The sequence below is a fragment of the Oppia nitens genome, unplaced genomic scaffold (assembly GCF_028296485.1).
Source record: "Oppia nitens isolate AA-2021 unplaced genomic scaffold, nextdenovo-longstitch-racon4-pilon3 scaffold1_pilon_pilon_pilon, whole genome shotgun sequence".
NCBI classification, from domain to species: domain Eukaryota; kingdom Metazoa; phylum Arthropoda; class Arachnida; order Sarcoptiformes; family Oppiidae; genus Oppia; species Oppia nitens.
This window is the reverse complement of record NW_026533199.1, coordinates 14,789,136-14,810,943: the sequence shown is the minus strand read 5'-3', so window position 1 is coordinate 14,810,943 and position 21,808 is coordinate 14,789,136. Positions and strand designations below refer to the sequence as shown.

At 27.9% G+C, this 21,808-nt stretch overlaps 3 protein-coding genes across 3 annotated transcripts in view; 2 read left to right on the top strand and 1 right to left on the bottom strand.

Annotated features, from left to right (window-relative positions):
* Window positions 1-21,808, bottom strand: part of LOC128951652 (uncharacterized) — a 54,732-nt gene that overhangs the window by 10,971 nt on the left and 21,953 nt on the right. The gene's annotated exons all lie outside the window — the stretch shown is intronic.
* Window positions 12,515-13,710, top strand: LOC128951651 (sialidase-like). The gene is made up of 2 exons (XM_054296897.1): window positions 12,515-13,656; window positions 13,701-13,710. Exons 1-2 carry the CDS (start codon window positions 12,515-12,517, stop codon window positions 13,708-13,710), a joined length of 1,152 nt encoding a protein of 383 aa, XP_054152872.1.
* LOC128952495 (ankyrin repeat and BTB/POZ domain-containing protein 2-like) lies at window positions 13,777-21,357 on the top strand (the record flags this gene model as incomplete). The annotated part of the gene is made up of 7 exons (XM_054297900.1): window positions 13,777-14,220; window positions 15,844-16,197; window positions 16,876-19,179; window positions 19,270-19,460; window positions 19,531-20,235; window positions 20,743-20,814; window positions 20,896-21,357. Coding segments are annotated over exons 1-7 (4,506 nt in total), but the record flags the coding sequence as incomplete, so codon positions are not given.

The window sequence follows — 21,808 nt, the reverse complement described above, 5'->3', positions numbered from 1 at the left end:
ATTTAATTGCTGTAAAACATWACATGTTAATAAATTTTTTTTTWAAAAAAATACTATTATTTATTTATTAATTTTGTTTTAAATGTAATAACTTTTACTTTTTTTTGATATTTAAATAAACAAAACAACAAAAATATCTATAAAAATAAATTTCTAWAWTGATATAAATTTTCAAATAAAAAATAAAATATAAATTTACCGGATCTTTCACTATTTATATATATATATATATATATATATAATAAATAACTATAAATTATAATTATTTATTTATTTTTTGTGTAAAAATATTATATATATATATATATATAATAATAGCTATATATATATATATATATATATATATATAAAACAATTTCAAGAATGTCGGTAATCGTCTCCGGTTTTGTATTTATTTTTTATATATATATATATATATACTATATATATATATTTACTATATATATACAGTATATTAATCACTATTACCAGACAACACACACACACACATCAGGTATGACACAAATCGGATGCACCAAAAAAAAATAAACTCAAATTAAAATATATATACATATTATATGCCAGTCAAATGCCAGKTGCTATTATACTGTATATATATACTGTACTTAAAAAATAATCAATGATTAGGCTTAAATGCTTACATATAGTTATTTTTTTTWWAAAWAATAATAATACATGACATGTGTTACTATACCCACTAATATGTAATCTATGTGTCTATATGTGTGTATGTAATCTTTATATGTATGTCTATGTGTGTATGTGTTTGAATGTGTGTGTATRTGTGTRTATATGTGTGTGTATATGTGTGTATGTGTGTGTATGTGTGTGTATGTCTATGTATGTATGTATGTATGTATGTATGTATGTATGTATGTATGTATGTATGTCTATGTATGTATGTATGTATGTATGTATGTATGTCTATGTATGTATGTATGTCTATGTGTTTGTGTGTGTGTGTGTCTAAAAATATTTTTAGTCTACATATATAGTATAATAAGTATTGATATTATTATAATATATGTGAGAAATATTTTGTTAGTAAAAGTTTTTTTTACTACTAATACTACTAATAATTGAGAGCTAAATACTTGGAAATAATTGAGTTTTCAATTTTATTTTCAAATTTTTTTTTTAATTTCATAGATAATAATAATAATAGCATTATTATAATAATATATACAATATATATATACAGTAGATTCTCTGTATTAATAATGATAATGACAACAACAATAACACGACATTCCTGTTTAGGGTTTGGCATATGAAAAATGAGTGATTATAATGACTGAGACATACTATAGACTGTGTATTAATAGTATAGATAATCACATTTTTTTAAAAAWAGTTATTRTTGTTGTTGTTTTTTTTGTTGTTAAATACAGGCATTTACTGTATATACTATATATATATATATATATATATATATCAGGGTTAAGCAAGGTTTTGGATTTTAGGGGGGGTAGACCGGGGTAAAATTTACAAAATTCTCAATATATATATATATATATATATATATTGGGTATATAGATTTTTATACATATATTATACGGCAATTTTTTATATAATCCAAAATCATATACTAGAGAAAATTCCCTAAAAATTCCTTAAGTTCCCGAATATTCCCATGTAAATTCAATAAAATTCCCACAAGTTCCCGTATAAATTCCAGGGAAAATAGGTAAAATTTCCAAAAATATAAAAAAAAATACTTAAAAAACTTAAAAATTAACAAAAATTTAAATTTTAATAAAAAATAAATATTTTTTAAAAATACTTTTTAAATTAATAAAAACTTAAATTTTAACAAAAAAAATAAAATAATGTATTTAAGATTTAAAAATAGTTGATAAAAGCATTAATGATACACTATGAGTTATTTTTAGTATTTTAATAATTTTTAACTTTTAACATAATTAATTTTTTAAACAATACTTAATGTTTATAGTTTGTTATATATTTTTATCTCTTTATCAAATACTGACTGAATACTACTTATTTAACTCAAATTTCGTTAAAGTTTAATTATATTAAGTACAAAATTGAAAATATTTTTAAATTTTTTATTTAAAATTTAAAAATTATTAATAAAAACATAAGTATTTATTGTTTTATTAACTTCTTAAACTTATATTTAAATTGTAATATGATTACTCTTTTCAACAAATAGGTAATTTTTAATTTTTTAGTTTATTTTAATTAAAATAATGTTATTTTTTGAAGACTTTTAACGTTATTTTAACTATTTTTAATCAATAATTAGATTTTTATAAATATTAAAAACATAAAAACACTTACTAAAATAGTATCAACTAAAATTAAAATTTTTATAAATTTCAAAAAATTTTCGGCGCCTTCGGCGCCGAAAATTTTAGGGGGGGGGGGGTCATTTCTCCTCGTTTTTAAGCGACAATTTTTTCAATTTGGTCAAAAAGTCTGGGGGGGTAAAATCCCAATTTCTCGATCTTAGGGGGGGGGTTTTTTGGCCTTACCCCCCCTACCCCCCCCCCCCTTACTTAACCCTGATATATATATACAGTATATATATTGTTGGTTGGGTTGAACTCCAGGCAAAAATGTTATTCAAGATTCACTAACTAACTAACTAAGCGATTATCTATATATATATACTATATATTGTATATACGGTATATATACTGTATATATACTGTATATATACTGTATATAATACTAGGAAAAAATATTTACTTATTTTTTTGAGTAAATCGGAAATTTAATTAAAWTTTTTTTGTGTTCAATGTATTTAAACTACAGTATCATCAATACATACCAGTGCTTAASATACCTACTAATACTACCAATACTATACATACATACATAAGCCACATTATCAATACAATAGACATAACCAGGATACCCACATATATRCAGTATATACTGTCTATAATATATACCTATTATAATTATAATTTTTTTTGGTAAATGCTCAGGGGACTAGTAGTAGTAGTAGTAGTAGTRCCGGTAGCTAATTTATTAATAGATACCCCCCTCCCAACAAAAAAAAACTATCTACTGTCTATGGTTTGGACAGTTAGCTCTCTCTATATAGACTAACTAAATCATACTCCCAGTGCTTAACCATTATTTAGTTTTTTTTTCAATATAATAATATTTGTGTCATATATACTGAGATTTTTTTTAAAAAATAATTATTATTATTGTATTAAATTATAATTATTTTAAAAGATAATAATTAATTATAATTAGCAATAATTATTTATTTATTAATAATTTTATTTACTATTTTTTTAAATTTATTATTATTTATCTAATTTAATACATTATATTATTAAAATCATTATTTTTAATATATATATATAATTATTATTTGATTGAAAATATCTATCAATTTTATAATTATTATATCAAACGACATATATACTAATATATAATAAATAGTTTATATTTAATATTTAAATTTTAATAAAAAAAACAATTGAATTAATCTATGATGCTTATTTTATTTAAAAGTATGTGATTTAAAGAATTTAAAAAACAATAAAATAGTCTGAATATAAAGTTATTGTTAGTTGTAAATATAGTCCTGTTAGTGTACTTTAAGATTAATTTTAAATTGTATTTTTAAATATTTGTTTAAACAAATTACAATTAAAACTATAACATGATGTAAAAAATGTCATTTTTACTTTTTTGCAAAAAATACATATGAAAAATTTTTAAAATGACATTGTTTATTTACCTAAATATTAGGCGATAATCAATGAAACAGATGTAAATTTTATGATTTTTTATCATTTGTAGTTTTCGAATAAATTAACTTTAAAATTTGTTTTAATTTCGGACAGTTTCAATTGTAGAATACTTATATATAACTGTAAATTATTAATATATTTATTGTTTATTATTTATTTAATAATTATATATTTTTTTCTCGACAATATAAATWTTGTTTTAAATTTTAACTAAAATTTTTTAAATATTATATAACTAACAGTTTATATATATATWTATATTTTGACACATCCTTTTTAAAACTAATAATATTTTTTTTAGAAAAAATATTATTTATTATAATAATTGTATTATTATTTGTCATAATTAGTTATCTAATAATTGCTTTAATAATTTAATGCATCAATAATTTTGTTTATATTTATAATACAATATATATATATATAATATTATTTTTCATATATATAACAAAAAAAAACTACTAAATATCTACATAAATATAACGGAAAATATAAATTAGTATTTATTTTTCTGTATATTTTATATAATATTTTAGTTTTATTTTTTTATTTTTGTTGTTGTGTTTGCACTCAAAATATAAATACTATTAATTATTATTATTATTAATATTATTACATATAAAATACCGGATACATCAATAATAAAAATAATATTTTATGAAAATAATATTAATTGCTTAGATGTTAATAATATATTAATATATATATATATATTCAAGTATTATATAATATATATATATATAATTTATTTTAGTAAAATTATATGCAACTATTAATAATAATATTAATAATAATACTGTAACGGGAATGGTATTATGGGTTATATAAGGTTGGTCCCGTTAACACGGTCCGAATAACCGGATACCGTGAATATATAAAATAATGGATATCACTGCAAAGGTAATGCGCGTAATTTATGTACGGGTAACTTAAAGGACACTATATATAATATATAAGCCTTCTCACGGAAAGTTCTCCGTGAAATACTACCATAATACTATAATATTGTAAACGTTATTTATGTACTGTGTAGGCCCGTAGGCCCACAACTTAACTTAAACTTAACTTTATTATAATATAATGTAATGGTATCGATAAATCGTAAGTATTACATGTGTGAGTATATATAACTTATAATAATTAATTTAACTAATTTAACATAATTATAATTAACATTTAACTTTATATATTTGTTTAGCATAATATTCTTAATAATAATAATTATAAAAATCGATAATTAAATATAACATAAATTAGTTATTAATGATAATCATATTTGATAATTACATATATAATTTAACATAAGATAACTTTAGATACAGTAGAGCTAATAAATACAGTATAGCTTATTTATATAATACATAATAAAGATATTTTTATTATATTTCTCTGGAGGCGCCCACCATTCTATCACAATACTATTAATATTTAAGTCCATTATATAATAAATAGTTAGAGTATTATTATTATTATAATTATAATTATTAATAAACAAATTAACATATATTTTTAGACATTAATAATTTTTKTGTRTGTTTGTTGTGTCTATTATTGAAAAACATTATAAACTATGATATTTCAAACATATTAATAATAGTTAAAAGATTTATTATATAATTGTTATGTTTTTTGAAAAAAAATATTAAAAAACAATTATTATTTAATGTAAATTTAATAYATAYAKATATATATATATAATTTATTTTTAAATACAGTATAATTTATAAAATGATACAAATTATATTTTTTTGTAYTTCAAAAAAAAGTGATACATATAAACATATTTAAGCCTAATTTATATACAGTTATGATATATATATATATAATTTTTTTAGCATAAAATAATAATTTATATACATTTATCGTAACATTATATTTATKTAWAAAGTAAAAAAATATACAGTAAGTTATTATAGTACAGTAAAACTCAAAACTATATCTAAAAAATTTTTGTTATAATTTTATTTTATTATTATTATTAGTATTTTGATATATGACATATGTCATTTATTATAACATTAACAACTAATAAAATAAAAAAAAATAAACTTAACTACAATTACATAATATAATAATGTTTTTTATTTGGTTGACTAATATAATAATTTTTGTTTTCAAAAAAATTAACTAAATATATATATATATAGAAAACTAATTTCCAGTTAATTTTTTTAAAAAAGTCAAACTTTATTAACATTATATATCAATATATATATATATATATATAGTATATAATGTATATAACATACATGTATACTACATGTTATATATATAACTTATAAAAAATTATATATATATATAAAATATTTAATAAAAAAAACTAAATGTGAATATAGTGTGCAAACCATTTGTGCCAATAACTGGCTATTAAAAAAAAGTACAGTATATTATATATATATATATATATAATGTAAGTGTCTAGCCCTGGGCTATCCCAGTAGGTATCCCAACACATATACATACATACATATGTACACACACTTTGAAAGAGAGAGAGAGAGAGAGAGARAGAGAGAGAGAGAGAGAGAGAGAGAGAGAGAGAGAGAGARAGAGAGAGAGAGGAAACACATACCAGTGCAGTGGACAGGCATTAATTTTTTTTTACATTTAGTATTAACCCCCCTACCTCTCTCTCTCTCTCTCTCTCAACTTGATTAGACACTCATATTTATATACAGTCAATGATGAGTTTGTATACTAACTACTACTAACAGGGTAGGGGGCAGAGAGAGAGAGAGAGAGAGAGAGAGAGAGAGAGCACCAAACAAAAAATTATATACAACATATTGGAGACCCTACTAAACAGGGAGGGGATGTTAAACAAGGAGCGCTTGTWTGTKTGTGTGTGTGTGTGTATATATATGTGTGTGTATATATGTGTGTGTGTATGTGTGTGTRTGTGTGTGTGTATGTATGTGTGTGTATGTATGTGTGTGTATGTGTGTGTGTGTGTGTGTATGTATGTGTGTGTATGTGTGTGTATGTGTGTGTGTATGTGTGTGTATATGTATGTGTGTGTRTATGTATGTGTGTGTGTGTGTGTGTGTGTGTATATATATATATATGTATGTGTGTGTATGTATGTGTGTATATGTATGTGTGTGTGTATGTATGTGTGTGAGTRTGTRTGTGTGTGTGTGTATATGTGTGTGTGTGTATGTGTGTGTATGTATRTRTGTATGTATGTGTGTGTGTGTGTGTGTGAGTATGTATGTGTGTGTGTGTATATGTATGTATGTATGTGTATGTATGTGTGTGTATGTGTGTGTATATGTATGTATGTGTGTGTGTGTGTGTGTGTGTGTGTGTGTGTGTATATGTATGTATGTATGTGTATGTATGTGTGTGTATGTATGTGTGTATATGTATGTATGTGTGTGTATGTATGTGTGTGTGTATGTGTGTGTGTGTGTCTGAGGCTAAAATTGTATTGAACTCTTGTACCTCTCATATATATAAACCAATATATAGTCGGATGGATACTACATGTATGTACTGTACATATACTAAATATACTGTATGAAAAGGACCAGTAGTACTGGTATTTTAAAACCTTGAATTACTTGTTATACACTGTCAAGTGAGTGAGTGAGTGAGTGAGTGAGAGAGAGAGAGAGAGAGAGAGAGAGAGAGAGAGAGAGAGAGAGACTGGCTCTGTATATTGCCAGAGGATAGAGGAGCCGGTGATCAGTCAGCTAAGGGGTGTTCACTCCAAACTATACTTATAYTGTATACATACCAGTGCTATAGCTATATATATATATACAGTATTTATATATATATATATAGAGATAAAAATATTAGTAATAATTTTTATTTAGARACAYAATATTTTTGTTGTGATTATTATTATTATTATTATTTTGTGGTCACTATTACTACTACTACTATGACTATGAGATAGTGATGGGTTGACACAAGTTTGGGTCGACAGTTAAATAAGCGACAGTTCCTCAATATAGTACAGTATGTACTGTATGTGTGTGTCTATGTGTATGTGTCAGTGATCTGGATATACCGTATATGGATAGGGAGTTCAAACATTAATACAGTAGTAAACATCAACAACAAAAATATTGGGATTTATTTATAAAATCATTTATATATTATTGAAATATATATATATATATWTTTAGTGTGAATTTAATATATGATATTTTTTTTAAAAATCCACAAAATAATAACATWWAWATATATTATATATATATATTTAAATATCTACCGGTGCTAATGTGTTTGTGTGTGTGTGTGATATATATTTAAATGGGAGATAAATAATTTTTTTTAATAAAAAATTTATTATTATTATTAAAGTTTACTATATATACAGTATATACTKTATATATATATAAAAAAATCATAACACGTCGGTATATGTATCTGATATCTACTGTATCTATAAATAAATAAAAATAATCATCAAATAAAACTATGGTATGTAATRATATTTTTTTTTGATTTTGATATATAATAATAATTATATTTTTATTTAATACTAAAAAATTGAGATATAATTTATTATTAGATTTTTGTCTACAAAATAATAATAATAATTTACTATTTATAGTAATGAAAATAAATTATTATTATTTTAAATTAAATATTTTTTTAATCAATACTTATGTTTATTATTTTATTTCAAAAAAATTTATATTGAATTTCACTGTTTTTTTTTCRCTTAAATATTTGATTTATTTATTTATTAATAATTTTTTTGCATTKATTTCAATGATATCAATCAAACATATGATATATTTTTTATACATCAATATTTCACATATAAATGTATATTTAGTTTATATATTTACAACATTTATTATGGATTTAATACAAATAATAAAATTTTTGTTGTTGTTGTTGTTGTTATGTATAGACATAAACAATACAATTCAATACAACAACAAAAAAATCAAAAAATAAATTGTTTTACAAATTTTTCAATACTAACATAAAATAAATTATTTTATTTAGTTTTTTTGTTGTTGTTGTAGAATAGTTAAGCATAAATTATATTTTAAAATCAATATTTATTTACTCAAAAAATAAATAAATATAAATAAATATTTTCTTATAGTTTTATATGTAATATATGTATTAGATATATATCTACTGAAAAAAATATTTTATTTTATTTTTTTTYGTTTGGATTATACGACTAAATAAAATTTGTGRAAAAATGTGTACCAATTCTCACGGATAGACACATTGAATGGTATGGTATGGTATGGTATGGTTGTGTGGGGGCACCGGGAGGTTGACATGCAATTCAAATAACAACACACACACACACAAAAAAAACTAAAAGTTTATTTTATGAAAGAAACAGTCAGAGAGAGAGAGAGAGAGAGAGAGAGAGAGAGAGAGAGAGAGAGAGAGAGAGAGAGAGAGASAGAGAGAGAGAGATAAAGATTTTGTATAGAATTTTATGTCTCTCTCTCTCTCTCTCTTTCAATATCTTTTAAATCTCTCTCTCTCTCTCTCTCTCTCTCTCTCTCTCTCTCTCTCTCTCTCTTAGTCTCTCTCTCTTAGTCTCTCTCTCTCTTAGTCTCTCTCTCTCTCTCTCTCTCTCTCTCTCTCTCTCTCTCTACATATAAAATAGTATTATTTTTTTWAAGTAAAAATTATAATATTATTTCCCATATATTTATTGTCGTAATAATTGTGTGTTTAGTGAACCTATTTTTTTTTGTGTAAGAGATTGTATGTATGTTTGACATTATATATATATATATATATATATTAGAAATTGTTTAGCAATGAAAACCGTTTGAGATTTTTTTATATACAGTATTTAAGTACTGTATATAATATATTGTAGTTTTTTTATGTGTTATATAATACAATAGACAAACAAATGTCACATTTTTTGAATTTTTTTCATTGAGTTATTTGGAAAAACATTTTTTAGTTTCTTACAACTGATTGATAAAAAAAATATTCAACAAAAAAAGATAAATGTTTTTTTTGAAATTTAAATAAAATACTGAAATTGTATTTTTTTAATATATAAATATTATGCATTATTATTATTATTATTATGTAAATTTAGTTTTTAACAAAAAACTAAAAAAATTGTTTTACAAAATATTATGCAATCATATAGATAACTAGTTTATTATTATTTTTTTCAAAAAAAAAATAAAAATAAAATTATGTGCATTAAAAAATCAATTTAAAAAAATTAATATTTAAATATATAAAATCTATGATGATAAAATAATAATATAATTTATAATAGATTATTAATTTTTAAAAAAAATATTTTACAATTAGTATAATACAGTGTATATTACAGTATTAATAAAATAATAATAATAATTAYAATTTATGCAACTATTTTAGGAATTTATTAAATTTTAATTATTATTATTATTATATTCAATAGTTATTACTATATTATAATTTTGTTGTAGTTGTAAATACCTTCACATAGTTWATATGATAAATATTTTTAGGAAAATTATTTTTTATTACATTATTAAATAAAAAAATAAAAATAAAATTTCTCTTTTCAAAAAAGCCATTGATTTTAATAATAAATAAAAGGGGTGATGGGTATGTATGTGTGTGTGTGTGTGTGTGTGTATGTATGTATGTATGTATGTRTGTATGTGTGTGTATGTATGTATGTATTTGTATGTATCTGTATGTATGTATGTGTGTGTGTGTGTGTGTGTGTGTGTGTGTATGTGTACTGTATGTATGTATGTGTATGTGTGTGTGTATGTATGTGTATGTRTGTGTATGTGTATGTGTATGTATGTGTGTGTATGTATGTGTATGTGTATGTGTATGTGTATGTGTRTGTGAGCACAGGGAGATTATATATCTACATGTGCTGTATATTACAYACACACACACATACATAAAGAGTTTCAAACAAGTAATAAAAAAACATAAGAATTTCTAACTTTATTTTTTTGTTGGTTTTTATTATATATTCATTTAAAAACATTAAACAAAAATAATTGACAGAAATATGCGAATTAATAGCTCTCTCTCTCTCTCTCTCTCTCTCTCTCTCTCTCTCTCTCTCTCTAACTATTTTCACTCATCTATTAAATCCCAAAAGGAAATACATATTTTTGTTGTTATTATTATTATTATTGCTATTAATAACACACACACAGACAAGTAATTTATGACTGACTTAATAAAACTGACTAAAAGAGAGGATTTGTATTTTGAAAGTCATTGAAATTTTTAGAGAGAGAGAGAGAGAGAGAGAGAGAGAGAGAGAGAGAGAGAGAGAGAGAGAGAGAGAGAGAGAGAGAGAGACTATTTAGTTACAAACCATATGACATATTTTAAATACTTTTGTCATAGATTTTACTTATTTTTTCCACAAAAACAAAACAAATGTTTTATTTATATATATATATATATATATATATATATACGAGTTATTTAATAAACAATTAATTAAAATTAATTTTTTTCATTATTATTGCTATAGTGATAATAATATTGATTTTTAAAACTGTATTATAATAATAATTATAATAATAATAATATAGTATTTTAAATTCAATTTGTTTTATTGATTTATAATTTTAAARCTATTTTTTTTGAAAAAATACAATAACTATTGTAACTGTAATTAAAATTTTTAGTACAAATTTAAACTGTATATTATTTTTGAGTTAATATTTTATAGAATAAAGCAAAAGGACTTATTTATTAAAAAAAAAATTATTATTACAAATAATATAAAATTTTATCAAAATTTTTAAATATAATTACTGTTTTGTGTGYGTTTTAATCAATACATTGTACAAAAATTTATTATTTATTAATATTTATTTTTAAGAAAAAAAACTTAAATCATATATAATTATGATTATTATTTATTGAATTATTTTTTTTATAATTACAGTTTTTTCTTAAAAAAATAATTATAGACTTTGTTTAAAATTATAAAAAATATATATTTTTTTAAAAATCTAATTTTATTTAAATTWTAATTATTTAAATTTTYACAACTAACCACTGTATATTAAAGATATTTATTTTAACATAACATTACAAAAATAAAAAAATAAATATTTTTTAATAAAWTTTTTTTAATATAAATTATATAATCAAATAACAATATAAAACTTAGAAAAATAGAAAAATGAGAAAAATTTATTTTAAAAAATTAAAAAAAAATATAATTTACATAAACATCCTATTAATATTTATAAATATTTCTATTAAATTTACATATTATTTATATCAAATAATCATTACGCAATTATTTTAGTTATTATTAAATTTTATATTTATATATATATATATAWAATWTATATAAAATAGTATATATTTACAACAATAATAACAACAAAATAGTTATACAAAACTCATATTTCAATTATTAAATATTTAAGTCTATTATAGACATATAAATAAATATACTGTATATTTCACAATTGAAAGTTAAAACATAAATTTTATTTAAAATAAATTAATAATTTAAAAAAAAATATTATTTGTATTAAAATTTTTAACAATTTTTCAATAGAGTAATACTAAATAATATTTTGTATTTTTTTTTAGAAAAATTTATATATTATTTATTAGAGATTTAGTATTAATTAAATTTAATTAGTATTATTAAAATTTAAAATCTATTATTAAAAAATATTTTTATTTTTATTTTGTAAATTAAATTAAAGTTTAATACATAAGTTATTAATATTTTATTTAATTATTATTTTTTTTAGGCACTACTAGTATTTGCATACCTAAGCGGGAAAAAACATTTTTTAATAAATTAATTAATAATTAAAAAAATGTTAAAACCGTCGGTACAATTGCAGATGCAATTGGCTTCACAACAACAACAACAGCATCGCCAGCACCGGTCGACACCATCCATACCAGTGCTGGCCAACCATAATAACAATAGACTTATTAGTCAAACATCGCCGACATCGCCGAYACCGACACCACCGCAGGACAACATTATACGACCCAAACCGCGCCGTATGACTACCACTACTACTACTAGCACTAGTAGTAGTAGTAACCAACTGTCCCGTCACTGTACGTCAGTAGACTTGAGATCCAGTCCACCCCAACAACACCAACAACAACAACAACAACACAAACAGCAGTGCCTACCAGTGCTACCACACCAACAGCAACAACAACGGGAAACACCACCAGTTAGTAATGGTCGACCCAATACACCGTTAAGTCCCATACGACGGGATCTATTGGGCGGTTCGGCACCGGTATTGAGTCATCTGATGGCTGCCGCCGGCGCCGCCGGAGTCGGCAATCGGTCGTCGCCTAGACTATCGTTATCGCCATTTCAACCGTCGGTTATTGTTGACGACAGTAATAGTAGTGGTGGCCAAACAACACCGAAAACATCGGTAAATAACAAACCGATGATATCCTCCTCGCGGACAAGTCATGGGACACCACCKAAACCGGCCCGTAGTAGCTATGGTCGCAACAATTACTATCTGTCCTCAAAGTCGACACCAATGCTCACCACTACCGCCACCACCGCCAGCACCGCCAGTGGTGGTCACCACTCAATCTATGACGTCGACGATATCTACGATGTCGTAGACATTGGTGGCCATCGCGTCGGCCACAGTGTCGGCAATGTTGACGATGACGACGACGACGACGACGGCGATTACGCCGACAACGACTACTATGACTACTACTACGAACCGGCAGTTTTGCTGAGACAACAACAATCGGCTCTTAGCTATAGGCCATCGGACGGCTCGTTGTCCACCAAATCGTCGTCCACTACTGACGGAACAACCACTGCCGACCAACAGTCGGCAGCGGCGGCTACGGCTGCAGCGGTCAACAGTAAACGTAAAGTATTGTCCAAAATGAAGTCCCGACGCCGTAATATACTGTGTTTCGGATCGACTATACCGACAACACCGACGACGCCAACTAATGAGTATAGTAGTCAACAACAACTGTCCGCTTACTATCCGTCGATAGTAACGCCTAACAGTGCCGTCACTGGCGGTAAGGCTAACAACAGTAGACAACCGCCACCACCACCACTACTATTGCAGGCCAACGGTTGGGCGAGTAGTGGCGATGAAAGGGTCAGCGCCRGCGGTAAAGGTGGCGGYGGCCATAGGTCACTRTCGTCATCGGGTCATGCATCGATGTCGTCGGGTACCGATACTACTAATAGCACCGATAGATCYACCAATCATCATACCGGTGCTAATACTACTACTACTACTACTACTACTACCGGTGCTCATAGTTAAAGGTGGCGGCGATCCGTATGCTTGTAGTAGTAGTCGTCCATCGGTTGARTCGTCGGCAGCGGCAGCGGGTCTCCGATCGCGTAAAGCCGYCGGTAGTCATCATCGGGAGGACAGTATATTTTCGAGGGCCGCCGCCGCCGCCGGGATGTCCGCTGGTCATATGGCTGCGGGCACTGGAGGTATGACCAGTCTAGAGGGCGTACGGGCAGCCATTGAACAGATGTCGCTGAGGACACAAGGTTTGGGATTTAATTTTTTATTTATTTTTAAATTATTTATTATTTTTTAATTATTATATTTTTTTAAACATTAAGTTTTTAATTTTTTTAAGTAATTGTATATTTTATTTATATTTTTTTAATAATTAAAAATAAAACTTTAAATATCAATATAAAATATAATGTAATTTTAGTTATATTAGAAATATATTATATTTTTAGTATTTAGAAAAATTTATTATTTTTTTCTCAAAAATTTTCTAGGATAATTAACATTTTTTTTTAAAAAAAAATTAAGTAATAAACTAATTAATTAATTAATTAGTTAATTATTATTAAGTTTGTTTTTTAAAATGAAAAATTAGTAAATCAAAAAATAAAACTAGTTTTAGAAAAAAAATTATACTAATAATAATATGATAGTAAATTATAAATGTATTTAAATAATTTAAAAAAAACTATTGAAATACTTGTATTTTTATTAATTTTTTAAATTAGTTTTTTAATATTTATATTTTTTACTTTTTATTAAAATCTTAAATGTTTACTAATATAATAATTATTTTTACATAAACTATTGTAAAACTATTTAAGTTAATATTATTACAGCTTTACATTAAATATTATTATTTATTACATTATATTATATAAACAGATAATTTAATCACCATTTAATTTGTTAAAAAATAATAATATTTTTATTTATTATTTTTTAATTGTGTATGTTTTTTTGAGTGTGCAGATTATATATWTTTAATGCTWAWTTATTTAACTAAATTACAAATAAACACATATAGTTAAATTAGATTAAAATATTTAATAATAATAATAAAATACAATTTTTTCCTATTTATTTACATAACTGTAAAAATAATATTATTGATTTAATTAAATTAAGTTATATTTTTAATAATTAATACAATAGCTATAATTGGCATCAAATAATATTAATTTTTATATTTTTTMTRTTTATTATAATAATTTTATGAATTAATTAACTTTTAGTAATAGTTTTTTTTAAATTTTAAATTAAAATTAGGAATATTTTTTTAAAAAATAATCAAGTTTGTATTTATTTATATAATTTTTTTTTAATATAAAGTATTAAAATATGTTTTAATTRRAAAAAATTAATAAWATTTTTTAACACTTTTATAATACTGATCTAATAATACTAAAGTATTTTATGATAAAATTGTAAAATTAATTCAATCATATTATTTGAATTGAATTTATTTCAATAATAATTTAATTATTTGAGTCAAGTTTGAAATCACTAATTGTTACTTAAAATTTTTAAATACTAAAAAAATAATATCTCAATTAATTATTTAAATTTATTAAAAAATAAAACATTTATTAATTTTAAAAAAATCTATATATATTTGTTTCTATAATTATATAATATTTTTTAAAAAAAATTAATTAATAATAAAATATATTTTTCAACAAAAAAAATCTATAAAATTAATGATATATTAGATTATTTTAATTAAATTAAAATTAATTTTTTTTATTAATATAATAATTAGTAGAAAATTAGTAGAGTTTTATGAAATTTTAATTATAATTTTATTAATTAATTTAATTAATTATTTCTATTTCTATATATGTTTTTCGGGTTATATATCGGCGGCTCAACAGGTGGCCACTCGACCAGTACCTACTCGTCCTACTATTCGGGCAGCGATTACGAGCCGATAACCGGAAATACTTTCCGCCACCGATTGAAACGATATTCATCGATGGAAACCGTCGGTACAAACGTGACCACCAATGCTGCCGACGATTTTGTTTGGGTGGACACACATTCACGGCTGGTTGAACTGCAACACTATCCGTGGGATACCCAGGATGTCCTACGACTGATACGCGAGGGTCGACTACGACAACGGCTCCGTTGGATTTCGATGGACTGTTTGCCGCGGCTGTCCTATCTGTTACAGCGGCCACTCATCCGGATAGCCAGCGAAGCTCAACGACTGGCCAAACCGTTAGGTATGTATGTGTGTGTGTGTTTGTGTGTGTGTTTGTGAGTGTGTTTGTTTGTATGTATGTGTGTGTGTGTGTTTGTGTGTGTGTTTGTTTGTATGTGTTTGTTTGTATGTATGTGTGTGTGTGTTTGTGAGTGTGTTTGTTTGTATGTGTGTGTGTGTGTTTGTGAGTGTGTTTGTTTGTATGTGTGTGTGTGTGTGTTTGTGTGTGTGTGTATGTGTATGTGTATGTGTATGTGTTTGTGTATGTGTATGTGTAAATGCGTGTATGTGTAAATGTGTGTATATGTATGTATATATATTTATGTGTGTATATATTTATGTATGTGTGTGTGTGTGTGTATGTGTATGTGTATGTGTATGTGTATGTGTATGTGTATGTGTGTGTATGTGTATGTGTATGTGTATGTGTATGTGTATGTGTGTGTTTGTGTATGTGTATGTGTATGTGTAAATGCGTGTATGTGTAAATGTGTGTATATGTATGTATATATATTTATGTGTGTATATATTTATGTATGTGTGTGTGTGTGTGTATGTGTATGTGTATGTGTATGTGTGTGTCTATGTGTGTGTGTGTGTGTGTCTATGTGTGTGTCTATGTGTGTGTGTGTTAGTGCTAGTGTTAGTGTGTGCCAACTATATTAACCTACCGGTGCTTATCTATTACTGTTGTGGACAGGTATCTGTACGAAACACGAGATTGCCGGCGCCATCCGTATTGTTTTCGGCACCCAATTGGCCGATACATGCGTTAAATCGGGTCATCGGGCGGCCGCCATATTTGCCGTGAGTGTTGGCGGCGGTGGCGGCRGCTGTCCAGTAGGCAGTGGCGACTAYTCWCAGTGGCGTCAATCCAAACAAACCCGAGCCGGCCTACAGCTATCSGTCGGCCAATTTCACCGATGGATGTGCGACGTCCGTATGGGTCAGTTTGTTGATGAAGTGGCCGCTATTTATATGACCGCTGCGGTCGAAAATCTGGTCGAAGAAATTATCATTCATTGTCTTCAAGTTACGGCCACCACTGGCGCCGCCGGCGCTACAACTGCCGACGGTAGTAGTGGTGGTTGCGGTGTAGTACTAACTGCTCAACTGTTGGACACTTGTGTGGCCAACAATCCCGATCTGTGGGGTGTTTTGCAACCGTTTGCCCATTTGATTGCCGGCCGTACGGCCAACGGTGCGCTAGGATTGTCGCCAGCGCTTAGCGCAGCCGTCGATATGATTGGCAGCGACGGCGGCTGTGGCGGCGGTATCGCCGGTAGTAGTAGTAGTCATGACGACAACAACGGTAGTCAACAGTTGGCCAAACAATTGGAACAAAAATTGTTGACCACTTGTGTCGGTAGTGTCCAACAGTTGGCCGAATTGATCGACGAAATCCGTAAATATCGGTTAGCTATGCAGCCGTCRGCGGCAACCAGTRGTGGTCAACAACAACAACGAAAATCTGGTCAAACCATGTGGTGGTCGCAACAAAACTGGTCGTTAGGCGGACTACATTCACTATACTATTATATGCGATGCGCCCAACTTGAACACCAATCGGCAGTAGTGGCCGCGGCCAACAATACAGCCGATGGCCAATCATCGTCAATCAGCGGCGGCGGTGTTGTTGGCCAGGAGTTGGTCTACGAACGTCCGTATCTGGTATTGCCGCCACTGTACGAATGGATGCGCGTATCGGCCGCCCAGGCCTACTATCGACGGTCGCCAGTAGTGGACAGGGATGACCTACTCCAGGCCGCCCGACTATTGTTACCCGGTGTCGATTGTCCACCCCGGCCACTGTCCACTTCCCTGACCAACAGCGAAGAGTGGCTATACTGGCGCCGCGATTTGGACAGTACGGAGTGTACCCGTCGGCTGAAAACCGATCTGGCTTTCCGTATGCTCGGCTCCGGGCGTTCGGATATTGTCCAACAAGCCGTTCAACTATTGCCGGCCAACTATGGCCTGAATACGGTCAACGATTCGGGTCTGACGGCACTAATGTTGGCCATTGTCGACGGTAATCAACGATTGGTTCAGCTACTGGTCGACAGCGGTCACTGTAATGTCAATGTTGAGACACCGGCGCCGCAGAAACAACAACAACAATACAAAAATCGTCAGTCAATTGCCGGCACCGGTAGTCACATATCGACAGTAACCCAGTACTGGACAGCACTGTGCTATGCCTGCGCACGTGGCCAGCGGGAAATTGCCGAAATTTTGTTGGCTGCCGGTGCCCGTGTCGAAGGCGGCTATCGATACGGTGACGATTGCGGCGATCGGCCAACACAGACACCCCTGCAGTTGGCCGCCGGCGGCGGACATACCGATTTGGTTCGCCTACTGTTGTCCTACGGCGCCGATCCCTATCTGAGTACCGAACGACCGGATCAGTCGGCCGCTGCTCACTGTACCGCCGCTCGCGGTTGTCCGCCAGCCATATCGGTGGCTGCAATGCACGGCCAACGTTGGATAGTACGGGCACTGTTAGCCCAGCAGACAACCTACAGCACGTATAAGGATGTTCTGTCGTTGGAGGAAATGCTGGCCGAAAGTTCGGGTACTGTTGGCGGCGGCAAAACCAGAGCCACCGCCGCTGCCGTTGATAAGTCCCGTATGACACACGGGTTGGCAGCCAATCATCAGTCGTCGCTACCGTCTCTGAATGTCATGTCATTGATGACCAGCAACAATACAACCAGTGATTGTAATACCGGTGCCAACAATAGTTGTAGTAATAAGTCGATGACCAGTACTACTACTACTACTATTGACGGGAACAGTAGTTGCAGTAATATTAGTAATACCGGTGCCAACAGTAGTAGTGTAAGTAGTAGTAGTAGTAGTACTACTACTACTAAAACTAGTAGTAATAATAATAATAAAGTCATACAATTGACCAAAACTAAGCTACGGGTGCTTCAGGAAGCTATGTATCATTCGGCCGAAACCGGTTGCCTAGAGATAACACTTGATCTCCGAAATCTAGGTATGAGCTAATGAGCTAACTGTCCAACCGTTTCAATTGAATTACTGTATTATTATTATTTTCTTCCCCCTCCCCCCCCCCCCCCGGTAGGCATTCCCTGGACATTGCATACATGGATGCAGACAGTGATCACTGCCCACGGTATGCGTTTGGAGGCCATTACCGATCAATTGTTGCGGGATTTTATGCACATGTGGTCCGATTCCGATGACTACTACTATAGTCTACAGTTTATCGATGAATGTTTGCCACTATTGTTCAGTCTATTACGCTATCAGACGGTACGGGTATAGTAGTTGACTACCTGTTCATCGATAAAACAAAAAATACTTATAATATCTCTCTTAATAGCCGACATCGGATACGGCATTATTGTTGGCCGACATTATCAGCACGTGTTTCGGTAAACGTGGCGGCGATGAACGCGTCGGCGGCGGAGGCGATGTTGGCCGCCGTCTGCATCCAAATAGACGATCACAGCATAGCCTATCATCAAACGGCGGTAATATCGGGCCACCAATTGGTGATAGTATTGGTGTCGGCAGCAGTAGCTGCGGTAACGGTAGCATCCAATCGATAGACACCATTGACCTGCGTATGGGCGCCCGTATTGATGCCAAATATGTTAACAACAGGGATATGTCCGACTGTACGTTCAAAGTCGAGGGACGGGTGTTTTATGCCCACAAAATCATATTAGTCAACGCTTCACAATGGTTTCAGACTCAACTGCAACCTACCGGTGCTGCCGGTGCTGGTGTTGGTCATCATCAGCAGCAACAACAACATACCAGTGCTCAAGATATTAGTAAAACAAGTACTACTACTATCACTACTGGTACTACCGATCCGTCATCTGTATCGTCATCGTCATCATCACTGTCCACTACAGCATCACCATTGCGTTCATCGTCATCAATATCCTTACCTCCCGGTGCTCTACAACAACAACATCAGTATCAACAACAACAACCACCACATCATTATAATTATCATAACAACAACAATAGTCGTGAACCTATTGTTATCAATAATATTAGATTTGATATATTTCAGGTATGTTAAGGCTATTAATTAATTATCTACCAGTGCTTATAATTAATTAATTATAATAATATTAATATATTTTTTTATTAATTATTAATTATAGTATTAAATTGTCTAACAATTTGTTACTAATTTAATTAATTAACTTTACAAAAACAAAACAAAATTATATTATAATTAACTAATTATTGATTAATTAATTAATATTATATATTATTTTATTTTAATGATTTAAATAACCAAAAAAAAAATATTATTTCTACTTAAAATAAATTACTTAAGTTACTAATTAATTAATTAAATAATAGAAAATAATTTATTGAATTAAAAAATCTAATTTATAAGTATTAATTAATATTTTTATGTATTATATTAGTTTAAATTGTCTAAAACAAAAAATTTTTACTAATTATTTAATTAACTTTTAAAAAATTAATATTAGTTTATATTATAATTAACTAATTATTGATTAATTAATTAATTAATTTTATTTAAAATTTTTTTTATTTTTTTTAGAAAGTAATGCAATTCCTATATAATGGCGGTTTTGATTTGAATACCGATGTCGACCAAAACGATATATTAGAGGTATATTAATATATATATATATATATAAATTAAATTTTTTTATATTAAAATTAATATTATTTTTAAAAAAAATTAAAATAGTTAATGTCTGCCGCATCCTATTTTCAATTGGACGGACTGTTGAGGTACTGTAGCCGCCGGTGCTGTGACTATATATCGCATGAAACAGTTAGTACACTATATATGAATGCCATACAGTTTAGTGCACTTGAATTGATGCAACATTGCCAGAGATATATACTAGAAAATATGGTCACCCTATTGGCTAATAATCAACAATTAGGACAATTATTATTGTTTGATAGTACAGCTACCGGTGCCACAGCTAGTAGTGGTAGTGGGGTTGGAAAGTTGCCCAACAATAATACCGGTGCCAAACATCACAATCATCAGCAGCAACAACAACAGGTAGTCCAACATAATAGACTACCCGACCATTTGACGGCACTGTTGTTTACACTACAACAACGGTGTCGGGATAGACAACAACAACAGCAACTACTGGCCCATCAAAGACAACAACACCAACAACAACATAAAAGTCCCGTTAAAAATCATTTATTAAAATAATTATTATTTTTTAATATATAAGTAATTTTTTTATATATTTATTTTATTTATCGAAAATAAAAATAATTAATTAAAATACTCAATAAGTATTAGTTATTTATAAAAATATTTATATATATATATATATATATTTAAATTATATAAAAATTATTAAATTTTTTAAAACAATATATATTATATAACTATATACAGTATATATTAATAGCCCCTTTAATTTATATATTAATTTAACTTGTATTAAATTATTATTAAATTTCATAAGCTGTAATAAATTATAATAATAAAATTTGTATATTTATAAAAACATGAATTTTTATGTACAAAAATAATTTATTTTTTTTTGTTGAAAAAAATTCAAGTTTAGTGTAAATTTATTTGGAAAAAATGGATATTTTTTTTTATAAAAAAATGCATTTATTTGGAA